General features: G+C 45.1%; 1 protein-coding gene across 1 annotated transcript in view; it reads left to right on the top strand.

Annotated features, from left to right (window-relative positions):
- Positions 1-12,243, top strand: part of PDGFRB (platelet derived growth factor receptor beta) — a 96,522-nt gene extending 84,279 nt beyond the window's left edge. Inside the window, exons 20-23 of the mRNA XM_083181518.1 lie at positions 3,027-3,126; positions 3,726-3,831; positions 6,317-6,546; positions 7,535-12,243. Coding sequence (XP_083037644.1) covers positions 3,027-3,126; positions 3,726-3,831; positions 6,317-6,546; positions 7,535-7,613 — 515 coding nt within the window. The 3' untranslated portion in view covers positions 7,614-12,243. The remainder of the gene's footprint in view (positions 1-3,026; positions 3,127-3,725; positions 3,832-6,316; positions 6,547-7,534) is intronic.
- The last annotated feature ends 787 nt before the right edge of the window (positions 12,244-13,030 follow it).

The raw sequence follows: 13,030 nt of genomic DNA, 5'->3' as shown, positions 1-13,030 counted from the left end.
TCATCTCTGTTATGGCCGCACCCGCGCTGCAGCTGACTAGCCTCCGGTGGTCAGCCAGTGGGCAGCGACAGGCAACAGCAATATCAGTGCGTCGAGCGGGTGTCAGCACCCACACAGTCCCCACTGTGGCTTGCTCCCCCAAGCGGCAGCTGGGGTTGCCTTACAGTTATGCCACTGTGTAGGATGTACCACAAGACGTGTGGTACATCCCAATGTTCTTGCATATTTATATATTATCTGTAATATCTTCTTCATCTTAAATGTATCAAACTTGCTTTCAGGGTGGTACTTAATTTGGGATTCCGACTGTTGGAACGTCCCGACAGTCGTAATCCCGTGTGTTTTCGGCGGCTTCTAACAGTAATTCGACTGTTGTTATTCAAAGTACTGACAGGCGAGTTTCGGAAAGTCCTGAAATCATCGAAAACGGCCACAAATTGTCAGAAAAAGGGCAGTGAATTAGACAATCCGCGGCCTTTTCTGACAAATACAACTTTGAAAAAAGGTCGGATCTGACAACCTTCAGTGCTGTCGGTTACGGCAGCATTGCTGTCATTAAGGACATCATCTAATAGGAAATATCAGCAGATATCAGGAGAGATTGAACACCCCCCTTAATGTTTACTCATCATGGGTGACATCACATCAGTGTCTGCATGTCATACAAAAGTATACTAACATGTGTTTGTAATGTGTTATTGTGCAGACCCAATAAACATTGAGTAAAAGTATTAGGGGCAAGTGTATTTGATCAAACGTTCTAAAGATGACAAGCATCGGTGTTACCAATAGCAACCGATTTATTTATTCAGTTTACTTAATGATATCTAGAAACTGATTGTTGCGTGCGCTCTTTAGAAGGATGGTGTCCCTGGATTGCAGCTCTGTGCAGTTTGCAGAACCCATATGAAAGCAGACACATCTTGAACTGGGGATACAGTCATTAGGACAGCACGGATGGTGTAATGGTTAGCATTACTGTCTCACAGCGCTGAGGTCATGGGTTTAATTCCCACCATGGCTCTAACTGTGCAGAGTTTGTATATTATCCCCGTACTTGCATGGGTTTCCTCCGGGTACTCCGGTTTCCTCCCACAATCCGAACATATACTGGTAGGCTGATTGGCTCCCAACAAATTAACCCTAGAATGTCTGTGTGTGCGTGTACATGTGGCAGGGAAAATAGATTTTAAGCTCCACTGGGGCAGGGACTGAAGTGAATGTTCAAATATTCTCTGTACAGTGCTGCGGAATATGTGTGCGCTATATAAATAACTGGTCGACTCTATAAATGTTGACATGCATTAGGTCAACCACTGAAGGTCGTGAGCTGACATATGCTGACAGCCGGGATTTAATACCCTACCATCCACTACGGTGGTGGGAGAATAAAATAGTGTATATATATATATGTGGTAAATAGATTACTGATCTGGTTGTTATTTGCTTTGCAATTTCCTGCTGAACACCCAATGATTTATGGATCGATATATTGTCACAGTCGCCAGTTCGGACGTACATGGACATTTAAAATTGTAAATGAATCATAGCAAACGATTCACCAGGCCTTCTGCCTTGGATAGGCTCACTTAGCAATAACTATGATAACTGGGTATATTGATATTGTGGGTTATTCTGATTCACTCGGAAAGGCAAAATCACTCTCAGATGGACAAAACCACATGCACTGCAGGTGGGGCTGATGTAACATGTGCAAAGAGAGAGTTAGATTTAGGTGCTTTATTGATTCTGTGCAGGGTAAATACTGGCTCCTTTATTTTTACACTGCAATATAGATATCAAATAGGGGGGGAAAGAATATATATACACTCTAAAAGAATTATATATATAAAAAAAGAGAGCGCACTGTGTTGATCTTTTTATATATTAATTTTTACTTAAACAGTAATAATTCTTTTAATTATAAAATAACATAACAGACATACAATATAATATAAAATTAATAATATACAGAAAGCACTATATTCATTAAAATCTCCGACCCTGAACCATAATCATTTGCTGGTTTTAATATTCAAGTCTTATTTGCATCTGCAACTTCACTGGAAATCAATGTATCAGTTCCTTTGTTGGAAGCTGGTTAACAGCTAATAAATCGTAGTGAACTGATGCTCCTTGTTAATAAATATCGATTAAACAATCAAGCGGTGCTCCTTATATATTGAAGTATATTACCAACTGATGTCTGGAGGTGGGCGCAGTATAGGTCTCGTCTCCTCACAAAGCCCCCGCTACTACCGGTGTTGCTCCGATGGTGTGGGAGCCGGTACCGGGAGCAGGTAACACGACGTGAGTCCCGGCTGGTCTGCTGACAACCAGCGCTGTTCTGTTGTAGTGAGAGCTAGCGCTGGGAGCTGACGCGGCTGGGCGATGTTGTATTGGACCCGGAACGGCCAGATGAAATACCATCTCAGCACACCTGTGGTTGCACCTTGAAGATTTAACCGGAGCAGTCCAGCGATAAGAGGCAGATATAAGGCAAATAGTAGCAATCGTATTAGCAATCACGGTCAGGATCAGGGGAGTCTTGACGCGTTTCTCCGTCCTCCTACTACCGACGGTTTCCTCAGAAGATACTTCTGCGCTCTCTTTTTTTATATATATAATTCTTTTAGAGTGTATATATATTCTTTCCCCCCCTATTTGTTTTTTGCTTGAAAGACTGTGTCTTTTTATGGGAGCAGCAGTTATTGAGCTGTGTACCTAAGGGAATACATCCTTTATTTAATTAAAAATACATATCATTTTTGCGCCTGATTTACCCCTAGGGTAATTAGTTCTATTTTTCTAATATAGATATCAGTTTGAAGTACAAACCTCACCCAAATCTAACTCTCTCTGCACATGTTACATCTGCCCCACCTGCAGTGCACATGGTTTTGTCCATTTGAGAGTGATTGTGCCTTTCTGAGTGAATCAGAATAACCCCCAATATCTATGTATGGTCAATGTTACATCACAGTTTCAAACAACATTCTAGAAGTCTTCTTTCCTTACCATTATAGGCGGAACCCCGTATCCTGAGTTACCGATGAATGAACAGTTCTACAATGCAATCAAGAGAGGCTATCGCATGTCAAGGCCTTCTTATGCTTCAGAGGAAATGTAAGTCACATTGGGGCGGTTATCAATCACTAATCGCTCTCTGGGGTGCGCGGGCTGCGGGGAGCATGTGGGAGACTGGCACACCTTCACGGGGAGCCGGAAGGAGGACCAGATTTTTGGGCGTGACCTCGGAAGAAGGGGGCTTGGCTTCACAGAATGAACGCGATCACAAAGCTACGCCCCGGATTCCCCACTGTGGGGGCATGGTCAGCAGTCTCAGAAAAATACACGAAACATACGAAAACAGTCCAGGTTTCATGAAAAACTTGTGTGGAACTTTTCCTGTGTCGACCATTGACATGTCAATCTTTTGCTTGTGGTGACCTTTTGTCAACTAGACTATGTCAACCTTGTTCATGGGTCAACCTATTGCCTGTTGACCAATAGTGGTCCACCAATGGGCTGTCAACTTAGACACTGTCAACCGCAGTTAGATATGCCCCATTGTTACTCTGGCCCTGCTTTTTTATGATATATAATATATAATGAGAATTGCTAAATGATATTCGTTCATCTTCTAAAAAGATTAACATAATTACAGCAATGGTCAGATCCCCCATCATGTATTATAAAATTAACTGAACGTGTTCCTTTTGCAGCTACGAGATCATGCAGAAATGCTGGGATGAGAAGTTTGAGAAGAGACCATCTTTTTCTGCCCTAGTGGCTCTTACTGGGAACCTGTTATTGGACGGCTACAAGCAGGTACATTGTCCGATAAAACTCACAGGAACAAGGCCTGCTTCATCTTCCTACACTGACCAGATTCTATTTCTGAAGGCGGGGGTGGATTGGGGCAAGAATCAGCCCTGGCATTCTTTATGCACAGATGAGGGGTGTGGCCAGGCATCACTGGGGTGTGGTCAGTTATCACTGGGCAGGCCAAGTCACAGGGACACCCTAATCTAAGAATGACAGCTGAGCAAGTGCTGGGAGGACAAGACTTCAGGAGGCCAGACCGGCCCCAGTGGTGTAGCTAGGTGCCACGGTGCCCAGAGCAAGGGCATCTTTGGCCCCCCCCCCCCCCCCCGATTTTTAGTATGTGGGGCACTTGCATGGCAAATAGGGGGTGCGGACGCAGCCGGGCTGTGTAGGCAGGGGATTTCCTTAGAGATGCGATCATATCACATTTTTTACAATGTGATCACATTTCTACGTGGACTGTGCCTCCCAGTGCACATACGAATATGCACATTACTCTGTGACACTCTACCCCTTCCCCCCACATCACTGGTGAAAATCCCCCCCCCCCCACACCCCAACCCCTGCTTTCGCATCATTCTGTCACACTCTCCCCCTTCCCCCACATCACTGTCACACTCTCCCACCCCTCCCCCACATCCCAGTCACACTCTCCCATCCTTCCCCCACATTACAGTCACTCGCTCCCCCCACATCACTCTGAGACACTCTATGCCCCTTCCTCCACATCCCAGTCACACTCTCCCACCCTTCCCCCACATTACAGTCACACATGACACCCCCTCTCCCCCCACACCACTCTGTGACATGACTCTCCCCTCCTTTCCCAATATTCTCTGTGATATACTCCCAATTTACTTTTTCCATTCCCTCTCCACAGGACAGCAGTATTTACCAGAGAGTGACTGAGCTTCTCTGTGTGGTGGCTGCCACTGATGCTGCTCCGCTTGTAACGTCTCTCCTGGGTTCCTGCCGCTCCATGCGACAGTGATTTACTGATAGTAGGAGTAGGAGGAGGAGAGAGGGGAAAACGAGTGTAAGAAGTGAGGCTGGTGCTGCATGTCCATCTTTTGGAAGCATGACAGCTGCAGCAGGGGGACACAGATCACGCTGCCGGCGCTGGCTGCTGCCTGTCAGCGCACAGCAAAGTATGGGAGCAGTGAGAGCAGGTAGCGCCGGCCCTGCAGGCGCCGGGCAGGCGCAGCACACAAGCGCAGACTGAGGGCGGCTAGGCTGACTAAGTCCCAACTCCTTGCCCGGGGTTCATGTGGGGATGGGAGCGCCCTGCAATCCTTCAGCGCCCGGAGCGTGTGCTCCACTGGCTCCGCCCTCCCTACGCCTCTGACCGGCCCATAAGGCCATCAGCCCTTCTAGTATTTGCCCTGTTGTTGTTATAACTCTATTTACCTGGTGATACAGACTACAAAAGAGCCCATTAGGCCAGCAGTGCTTCTGAATATACTTGCAGGAGCTAATTCTCAGGGGTGATCCTTTTGGTGTAGATGTGCAAGTGTCTGTGATTTGCTGGATAAAGTGTAAAACGTTTTCAGTTTTTCAGACCCGGGCAATCTCCTTGTGCCACTAATGGAGGAGGCAGTGCTTGGAGCAGCGCCAGCTCTAAGCGCTGCCTCCTCTCCTGCCCCGATGATGCTCTGCCACTCTGCCTCACCCCCGCATGATGTCCGCCAACCGTCAATATTCCCGGTTCGCTGAAGTGATCTGAAAATCACAAAATGCAGAGTCGCACGGGGATTGAACCTTTTCAAAGATGTGAAAGCAGTATTAGGGGCTGATTGGCTGGAGCACCATGGCTCAGTATTGATGAGTGTTAACAAGAATATTTCTCATTGTTAAATCTGCACCCCCCTTTTTGAGAGAGAGAAAACCCTTGCCCAGGAGCCCCGGTTCGCTATACAGCGGCACTACTTAATTCTGTACTGCTATAAAAAGCAGCAATAGAGATGTTCGGTCAGCCCGGGGTCAACTAGGACATTGAAATCATTCAGCAGAAACTACAGAAAGACAAGTGAGCCACCAATGCCTGATCATTCTGTAGTTGTGCTCCTAAGGAGACAATCGGGGTAATTCAGACCTGCTCACTAGGCTGCGTATATTCAGAGTCTAACAGAGTCTGCAAGCAGATGTGTTTTCTCCAGATTGGGGGTGGGCGCTGATGTCATGTGACATCATCTGCCTGACCCAAACAGAACGGGGAACACCTGCGTTCCCCTGGGCCCGCACAGCGTTTCTATATTTGCAGGTATGCCCATGAAATGCCAGATATCCACCCCGGAGTGCCCCCCTGGCAGCCAATGACTATGTGAACGCCCCGGCGAGTAAAAATCTTGCGGAAGGGGCTCACTGCGAGGGTCTGCACATGCACATTTGAACCTGAATGAGCAGGTCTGAATCGGACCGAATATGTAATGCATATAATGAGATGGAACAATGCGATGTGGAATAATTTTTCTTTCTGTGTGTTCTGTAGAGATACAAACAAGCGGAGGAGGAATTTCTGAGAAGCGATCACCCCGCTGTGGTTCGTGTGAGACCCCGAGTAGCTAAAATAAATAACTCCGCCCATGGGGGAGAAAGCGTTACAAATATTCTCTACTCATCTATTCAACCAAGTGACAGCGACTACATCATTCCCCTGCCAGACCCCAAGCCTGAGGACTCGGACAACACGCAGAACGACAACTCAGAGAGCCGGCCAAGGTACAGAGGAAACTAAATTGGGTACAAATCAGTGGCGGAGCTACATATGTTGCAGACCCTGCGGTGGCTTGGGGGAGCAGTGCCAGCGGGGTCTGTGGAGGGTGCCGCTGGCTGAACTGACAGTCAACCCAGGCAGCAGTGAGCCCTGTACATATCTAATGAGCGGGGACCCGCTCATTACATATGCATGGGGCAGGGACCTGTTGATTCAAAATACACTGCGCTATGTCCCCACTTATTAGATATGTACAGGGCTCACTGCTGCCTGGATCGACAGTCAGTTCAGCCAGAGGTGTCCGTAGTACATCTTGCGGGGGGGCGCTGGAATTTTTTTGGGCAGGGGGGAGCAAAATTTCTAGCTACGCCACAGGTACAAATTTAAGAATGGAACAGTGTGACGGTGTTTCAGCGGTGGACACAGGTTGTACCTCGCTCCTGCAAACGAGGTGCGCTGCCCATGTGTCCTGTTCTTGCGTACAACATCAAAATGCCATGGGCATTTCAGTGACATCGGTGGCCATGGTCACTCTGACCTTCTGAACACTCCATAGGCAGGTGGCGCACTTGATGGTATATTGATAATATATCTTAGTACACACTAAGGATGGCCGTCGACCATCGATGATTTGTAATAATTGATGGTTTATGACCTATGTGAAATAGTTTTGCCATCGATGGGGGAGAACCAGATGATTTCCCTCCATAACCTAATATTTTATTTTTCCCCAAGGGGCCAGGACACGGAGCATAGCTCCACCCATGACACCCATGAAGCACCGCCCCCAGGTTCTGATTGGTCCACATAAGTAAAACCATCGATGGTCATACAGCACATAGCATGATACCATTGATGAACACATCCACAGCATGTTCCACAAGTTAGAGGGCTACATGTTAAAAACTCCTGATACCATATATTTTTGTATTAGACTAATCTCTTCCCAATACAGTTTTAACGTCATCTAATGCATGTTTCTTTAATGCGCAGCTCTACACTGCAAGAAGGTAATACATCGTCTACCATCTCCTGCGACAGTCCCCTGGAACAGGCGGAAGACGAGCTTTAAAGTCATTCCCAACAGTCTGGACATCGGGAAATGTCCTGGGCAAGGCACCGATTATAAAAACTTGGAACTTACCTCCAGCTTCCATAAGGTCCATTGGTTATGGTGTGAGGGGCTATAAACTGCACAGACAGCTCAATAATTCAGCTTTATGCAAAAGTATCAGCCATACCCTTACATGACGACCAAAGACATCAATCTACGGAGGATGTGGTCAAGCACCCACCAAACAATATCAGCTATACTCCTGATGGGTGATGACGGAATCAATTCCTTATTAATGACGCTGTTAAGAAAAATATCTTCCAATTCAGTATGTGTGATGTCATGAATCTACGTGCAATATATTCCTGACGGATGCTAAATCATTGAAAGCACTGACAATGATTACATCAGTACAGTCCACCACGCGTTCCGTTGCGCGTTTCATTGCTTTCAGAGAGAGGAAACTTACCGTGTAGCTGTTTTCTACACACGCAATTGAATAGGTTCTTGGACACTATGAATGGAGTGCTTTTCACCACAGTGAAAGACAATACACAATATTATACGTTCTACACTAACCTTGGGACTAGAACGGTATGGTGGCGGCTGGACCGTCTACTAAAAAATGGTGTGAAGTGCGTATACACAGACATATAAGCCTTAGTTCTGTCTGAGACAGACTTCAGTGGCTAATGTTCTACCTAGTGGCATATTTTTTCATCCGACCTATACAGTATATTTTTAGTGTTGGGTGACAAAACGGTTCAATCAACCAAGTGCGAACGTTTATACGATGACTGTTAATCGGCTCAGTTATATGGTTTACTATAAATATATTGAAAAGTAATTATGTAGAGGTCATGAAAATATACTTATACAACTATATTACCATTGAGTATTTATATCATGTATAAAAAAAGCAGAAGGCTTAGAACGTGGAGCTCGCAAAATATGTATTACATAGAAAGCAGAATATATTGTTATTTGTTTGGGTATTTTTTTACTGTTTTGCATGAAAGCTGTTCGAAGCTTAATCATTATCAACTGGCAGTGAAGAAGAACGACTGTCCTGCAGTATGCGTTTTCACTCTTGACGGTCTATGTCAGTGGTAGCCAACTGCAGTCCTCGAGAGCTTGAGCGAGTTCACGTTTTCTAGATCACCAAGCTGGGGCACCGGTGCACTCATTACTGTCTGACACATTATAAATGATCTACAGCTGGAGCTAATTACTTCACTTATGATTCTGTGAGGAGATCTAGAAAACGTTAACTGTTGGTAGCTTTTGAGGACTGGAGTTGGCTACCCCTGGTCTATGTACTAGGCATTGGAGAGATGGACGGAGATAAAGTTCCAGCCAATCAGCTGCTAACTGCCATGTTACAGGCTGTGTTTGACTCATGACAGGGGCTGGTTGGTTTGGTAGTTTATCTCTATCAATTTATCTCTTTCCAAGTCTTAGTACATAGACCCAAAGGGTTTAACAGGAAAAATCTATCTGTGACAATCAGTGGTTTAAAAAAAAATTGTTTTAACTTTCCTAATACCCGTGAATGGGACCCGGGTCGCATCAAGCCGGGTTACCCGTTTCCACTGCTCCTAGACCATCCAGGGTTGGAGTCCTGGGATTTTGCATTTCCACTAGCAAAAAATCCATGTTGATGTGCGTCCCCACACATGGACGGGTTATTTTTGGTAGTGGAAAAGGGTTATTAGTTAAGCGGCTTGTCTTCTTGCCTCAGTCTATATTTTTCACTAAGGCCATTACATCATCTGAGCTGTTTATTTTTTATTGCCCTTAAATATTTACAAAATGCAGCACAAATGATACAACTACACCTGCAAAGTAATTCTGTGTTGTGCCCAAGGGCAACAACTGTACCCTGATAATAGTTAAATACAAGTAATTGTAAATGGTAAATAAACGGACATGAGGGTGGTGCTAAAGAGGCATTTTGTGCTCTCATAAGTAGTCTATACAGGACGCAAAGTTCTAGTAGCACTTCTGGGAATATGGGCGAAATTCAGAACTGAACGCTGCTGAGAGAATTAGCAACGGCCAGCGAACAGGTAGACACTGTCCCGCTATAGTGAAATCCCTCCTTGCGAACAGATGTGTACGGCTAGCAAGGAATTCACAGGCGAGCGAAAATGTCTAAAACCCATCGTTAGACGCTCACCGTCAAATGATTTTTCCACTGGGCACCAGTCATGCCAAGCTGAGACTAAAGCTGGACAAACATCTACAGATTGATCGTCAGATCTGGCTGGTTGGTACAAAAACCTGGTAATATCTGAGTGACCGTTTTTGGCAGTTTGCCAGCATTTCAAAGCAAATGGTCAACTGTCATTTGCTCGCATCCATTTCCAGGTTTTTGTTCCAACCAGCCAGATCTGACAATATATCTGTAGATGTATGGCCAGCTTTCCTTGGAATATTCGGCCTGGAGCTCATGTCATACACCCTCTAATAAAACGCTTGGGGACGCCTGCATTTTCGCTTAGCTTTTTGCGTTCTTCTTAGCACTAAACGGCCATTTACCGCCCCCGGGCGCCGGCTTCCTGTCAATCACCTCCTGCACGTCGAGCGAAGGAAAAAAGTAGCAGGACTTCTTACCTAGCAGATGTCTCGCACTTGTACTACTTAGCCGTACCCATGCCTATTGACAATCAGCCGTTCAGCAGCATTCACGACTGAATCAGGCCCCATGTTCTATCTGCAGGTACAATCTGGGTGCAGCAGACACCACGACTATGGTACTATAGTAAAGCAGGATTTTATGTATTTCAGGTAGATATTGTCATTTGTTTATATATAAAAATATTATTTGTCATATCATTATCTTTAATTATCTTTTCTTTTATGGAAGAACAGATATTCTGCATAACTACAGTATATCATCATTTACAGCATTAACGGTGCAGTAACATCGTATACATAGTCATAGCAGTTGGGGACTATCAATCTAATGCTGGGTACACACCAGGACGACAAGGGCCCGATCCCATCAACTAGATCCAATTCCGACCGATTGGATGTAGATTGTGTGGTGATTGGGCCCTTTTCCTGCCTGTTCTGATCCTATTCCGATCGGATGAGCGGCCCCGCGGGTCGGTTGGTCGTAATTCAGATCCTACCTGCAGCAGGTAGGATCTAGAAACGACCATACACCCGGGTGCGGGTCGCCATCAGATCGGTACCGCTCACGGTGCTCATCGTGAGCGGGTCGTGCGCTCCGAGTCATCGTGAGGGGGTCGGACGAGTCACTGGCGATCCGCTCACAATGTGCATCGTGAGCGGGTCGTCCTGGTGTGTACCCTACATAAGGCTTAAATATTAATACATTATATGAATTTGATAGATGCGTATATTCAATAGATGTACAGCTTTCTTTGTAGTAAAGATATATCAAAGTTTAAGAAAGGGAACTATATTATGTACATAGTAGTCAGTGGCAAATTTTTACTAAAGGTATTGTGCAATAGTAATTTTCAGGCCTCAAACTGTTTCGGGGAAATCAAATGAAGGTGTTCCCTGGGTGTAGTAAGTTCCTCTAAACGAAAGCGATTGCACATTGGGATAGGATGGTTATCGGCAATCTATGATTCAAAAGCATCCATGGTTTATGTCCGATGTAGAACCAATTTTTTTTTTACCAACGTGCCAGGACACGGAGCATAGATCCACCCCTGAAGCCCCACCCCCACATTCTGATTGGCCTATGGGCAGGTAAAGGTATCAATGGTCATCCATCACATAGTATGTTACTATCGATGGCTGGTGGCAGTATCGCCATCGATGGCGACTGCATCGATGACCATTCCTACATTGAGAGCAAAGTCAGATCATCAATGATGATCATCCCAGTAATTTTAACCGAATATTAATTTTGTTATATATCACTTGTGTAAACAACCAGCATATTGGTTTAGACCTCAGCAATTCAGTAGCTTATGGTGTTGTTCCGTGCGCGAGATTGGCAGAATTGGGATGCAAGTGGGGCGAGTTCAGTTGGTGTTTCTACACCATTGCAAAGGCAACTCGTCCCCCTCGGGACTAATTGAATTACTGTATGGCTGTATCTAATGTATTGCACTTATTATTAATTTTTTATTTGATGTGTTACACATTTTCACTTTGGAGGGAATTCAATTAGATCCGATAATTTGCCGATGGGTGAAAAAGGGTGGTTGGCTCCGGTTTTTAACACCCAGAGCTATTCAATTATGGCCCCTTTTGCTTGTCTAGTAAATTCATTGTTAACGGGTGTTAACACATAAGTACCAGACCTATGTCTAACATGGCCACCTGAAAACGGGACATTTATCGAGGATTTATTTTCAAGCCTGCGACCTGCCTTTGGGGCCAATAGAATATTCTGCCGTAATTACAGCAGCTAATTGAATTGGGAATTAAATCTTGTATAAGAAGATGCTATTATGTGTTAAATGTTTTTTTTATTTTATTTTAATTGCTACTGACTGCTGGCTCAGTTTGTCTCATTATTAGCCTACCCTGCTTACACAATATCACTGCTAGTACCACACGCAATAGACATTTATGCATTCTCAATGTCTTTTGATGTGTGACTATGTTTAACATTATTATAACACAAGGGGCCAGATGCGCTAAGCTTCAAAAGTGATAAAATGGAGAGTGAAAAACAACCAACCAATCAGCTCCTGCCTGACATTTTTCAAACACAGCCTGTAACATGGCAGATAGGAGCTGATTGGCTGGCTGTTTATCACTCTCCATTTTGTCACTTTTGAAGCTTAGTGCATCTGGCCAAAGGAGAGATAGACCTGCACATAAAACTAGATGCTAAAATGGTCCAAAAAATTGCTTGATGAAAATCAGTGAGCCGGATGCCAAGCGGTAAATTTACTAAGATGGGATTTCTTTTGAAGATGGGATATCATTATGGGCAACCAATCAGATTCTATCTATTATCTTCTAGAAGGTTCTAGAAGGTTCTAAATAAATAAGAAGAATCTCATTGGTTGCCATGGGCAACATTCCATCTTAGTAAACAAACCCCCAAGTATCTATCTGTTTTTTTTGTGGGTGTAAGGGATTCTACCCACAGTATAGTAAGGCAACTGCCCGGAGAGAAGTGCCAAAAGTGATCCCCATTACCAATTCTCTACATTAAAATGGGACAGTGTGTGTACCCAGCTCCAGGGGGTATTCAAACCCAGGCCCCGACTGTCGGTTCTTCCCAACTGTCGGTACGTCCCAACATTCGGGACCCTTGCCCGTTTGCGGCCCGCTCAACAGTTTATAGGCAGGTGGGATTCAATGTCCTAAACTTATATAGAGATTCAATGTCCTGCCTGACTGTCCTGCCTGTCTGTGAAAACGCCCGTGGATTGTCGAGATCCGGCCATGATCTCGACAATCCATGGTCATTTTTCGCCAAAATGGGCCCGACT

This window comes from Crinia signifera, chromosome 4 (assembly GCF_055691185.1).
Source record: "Crinia signifera chromosome 4, ASM5569118v1, whole genome shotgun sequence".
Lineage (NCBI taxonomy): Eukaryota > Metazoa > Chordata > Amphibia > Anura > Myobatrachidae > Crinia > Crinia signifera.
The sequence above is the reverse complement of the archived record's forward strand: the minus strand, read 5'-3'. Positions and strand labels throughout refer to the sequence as shown.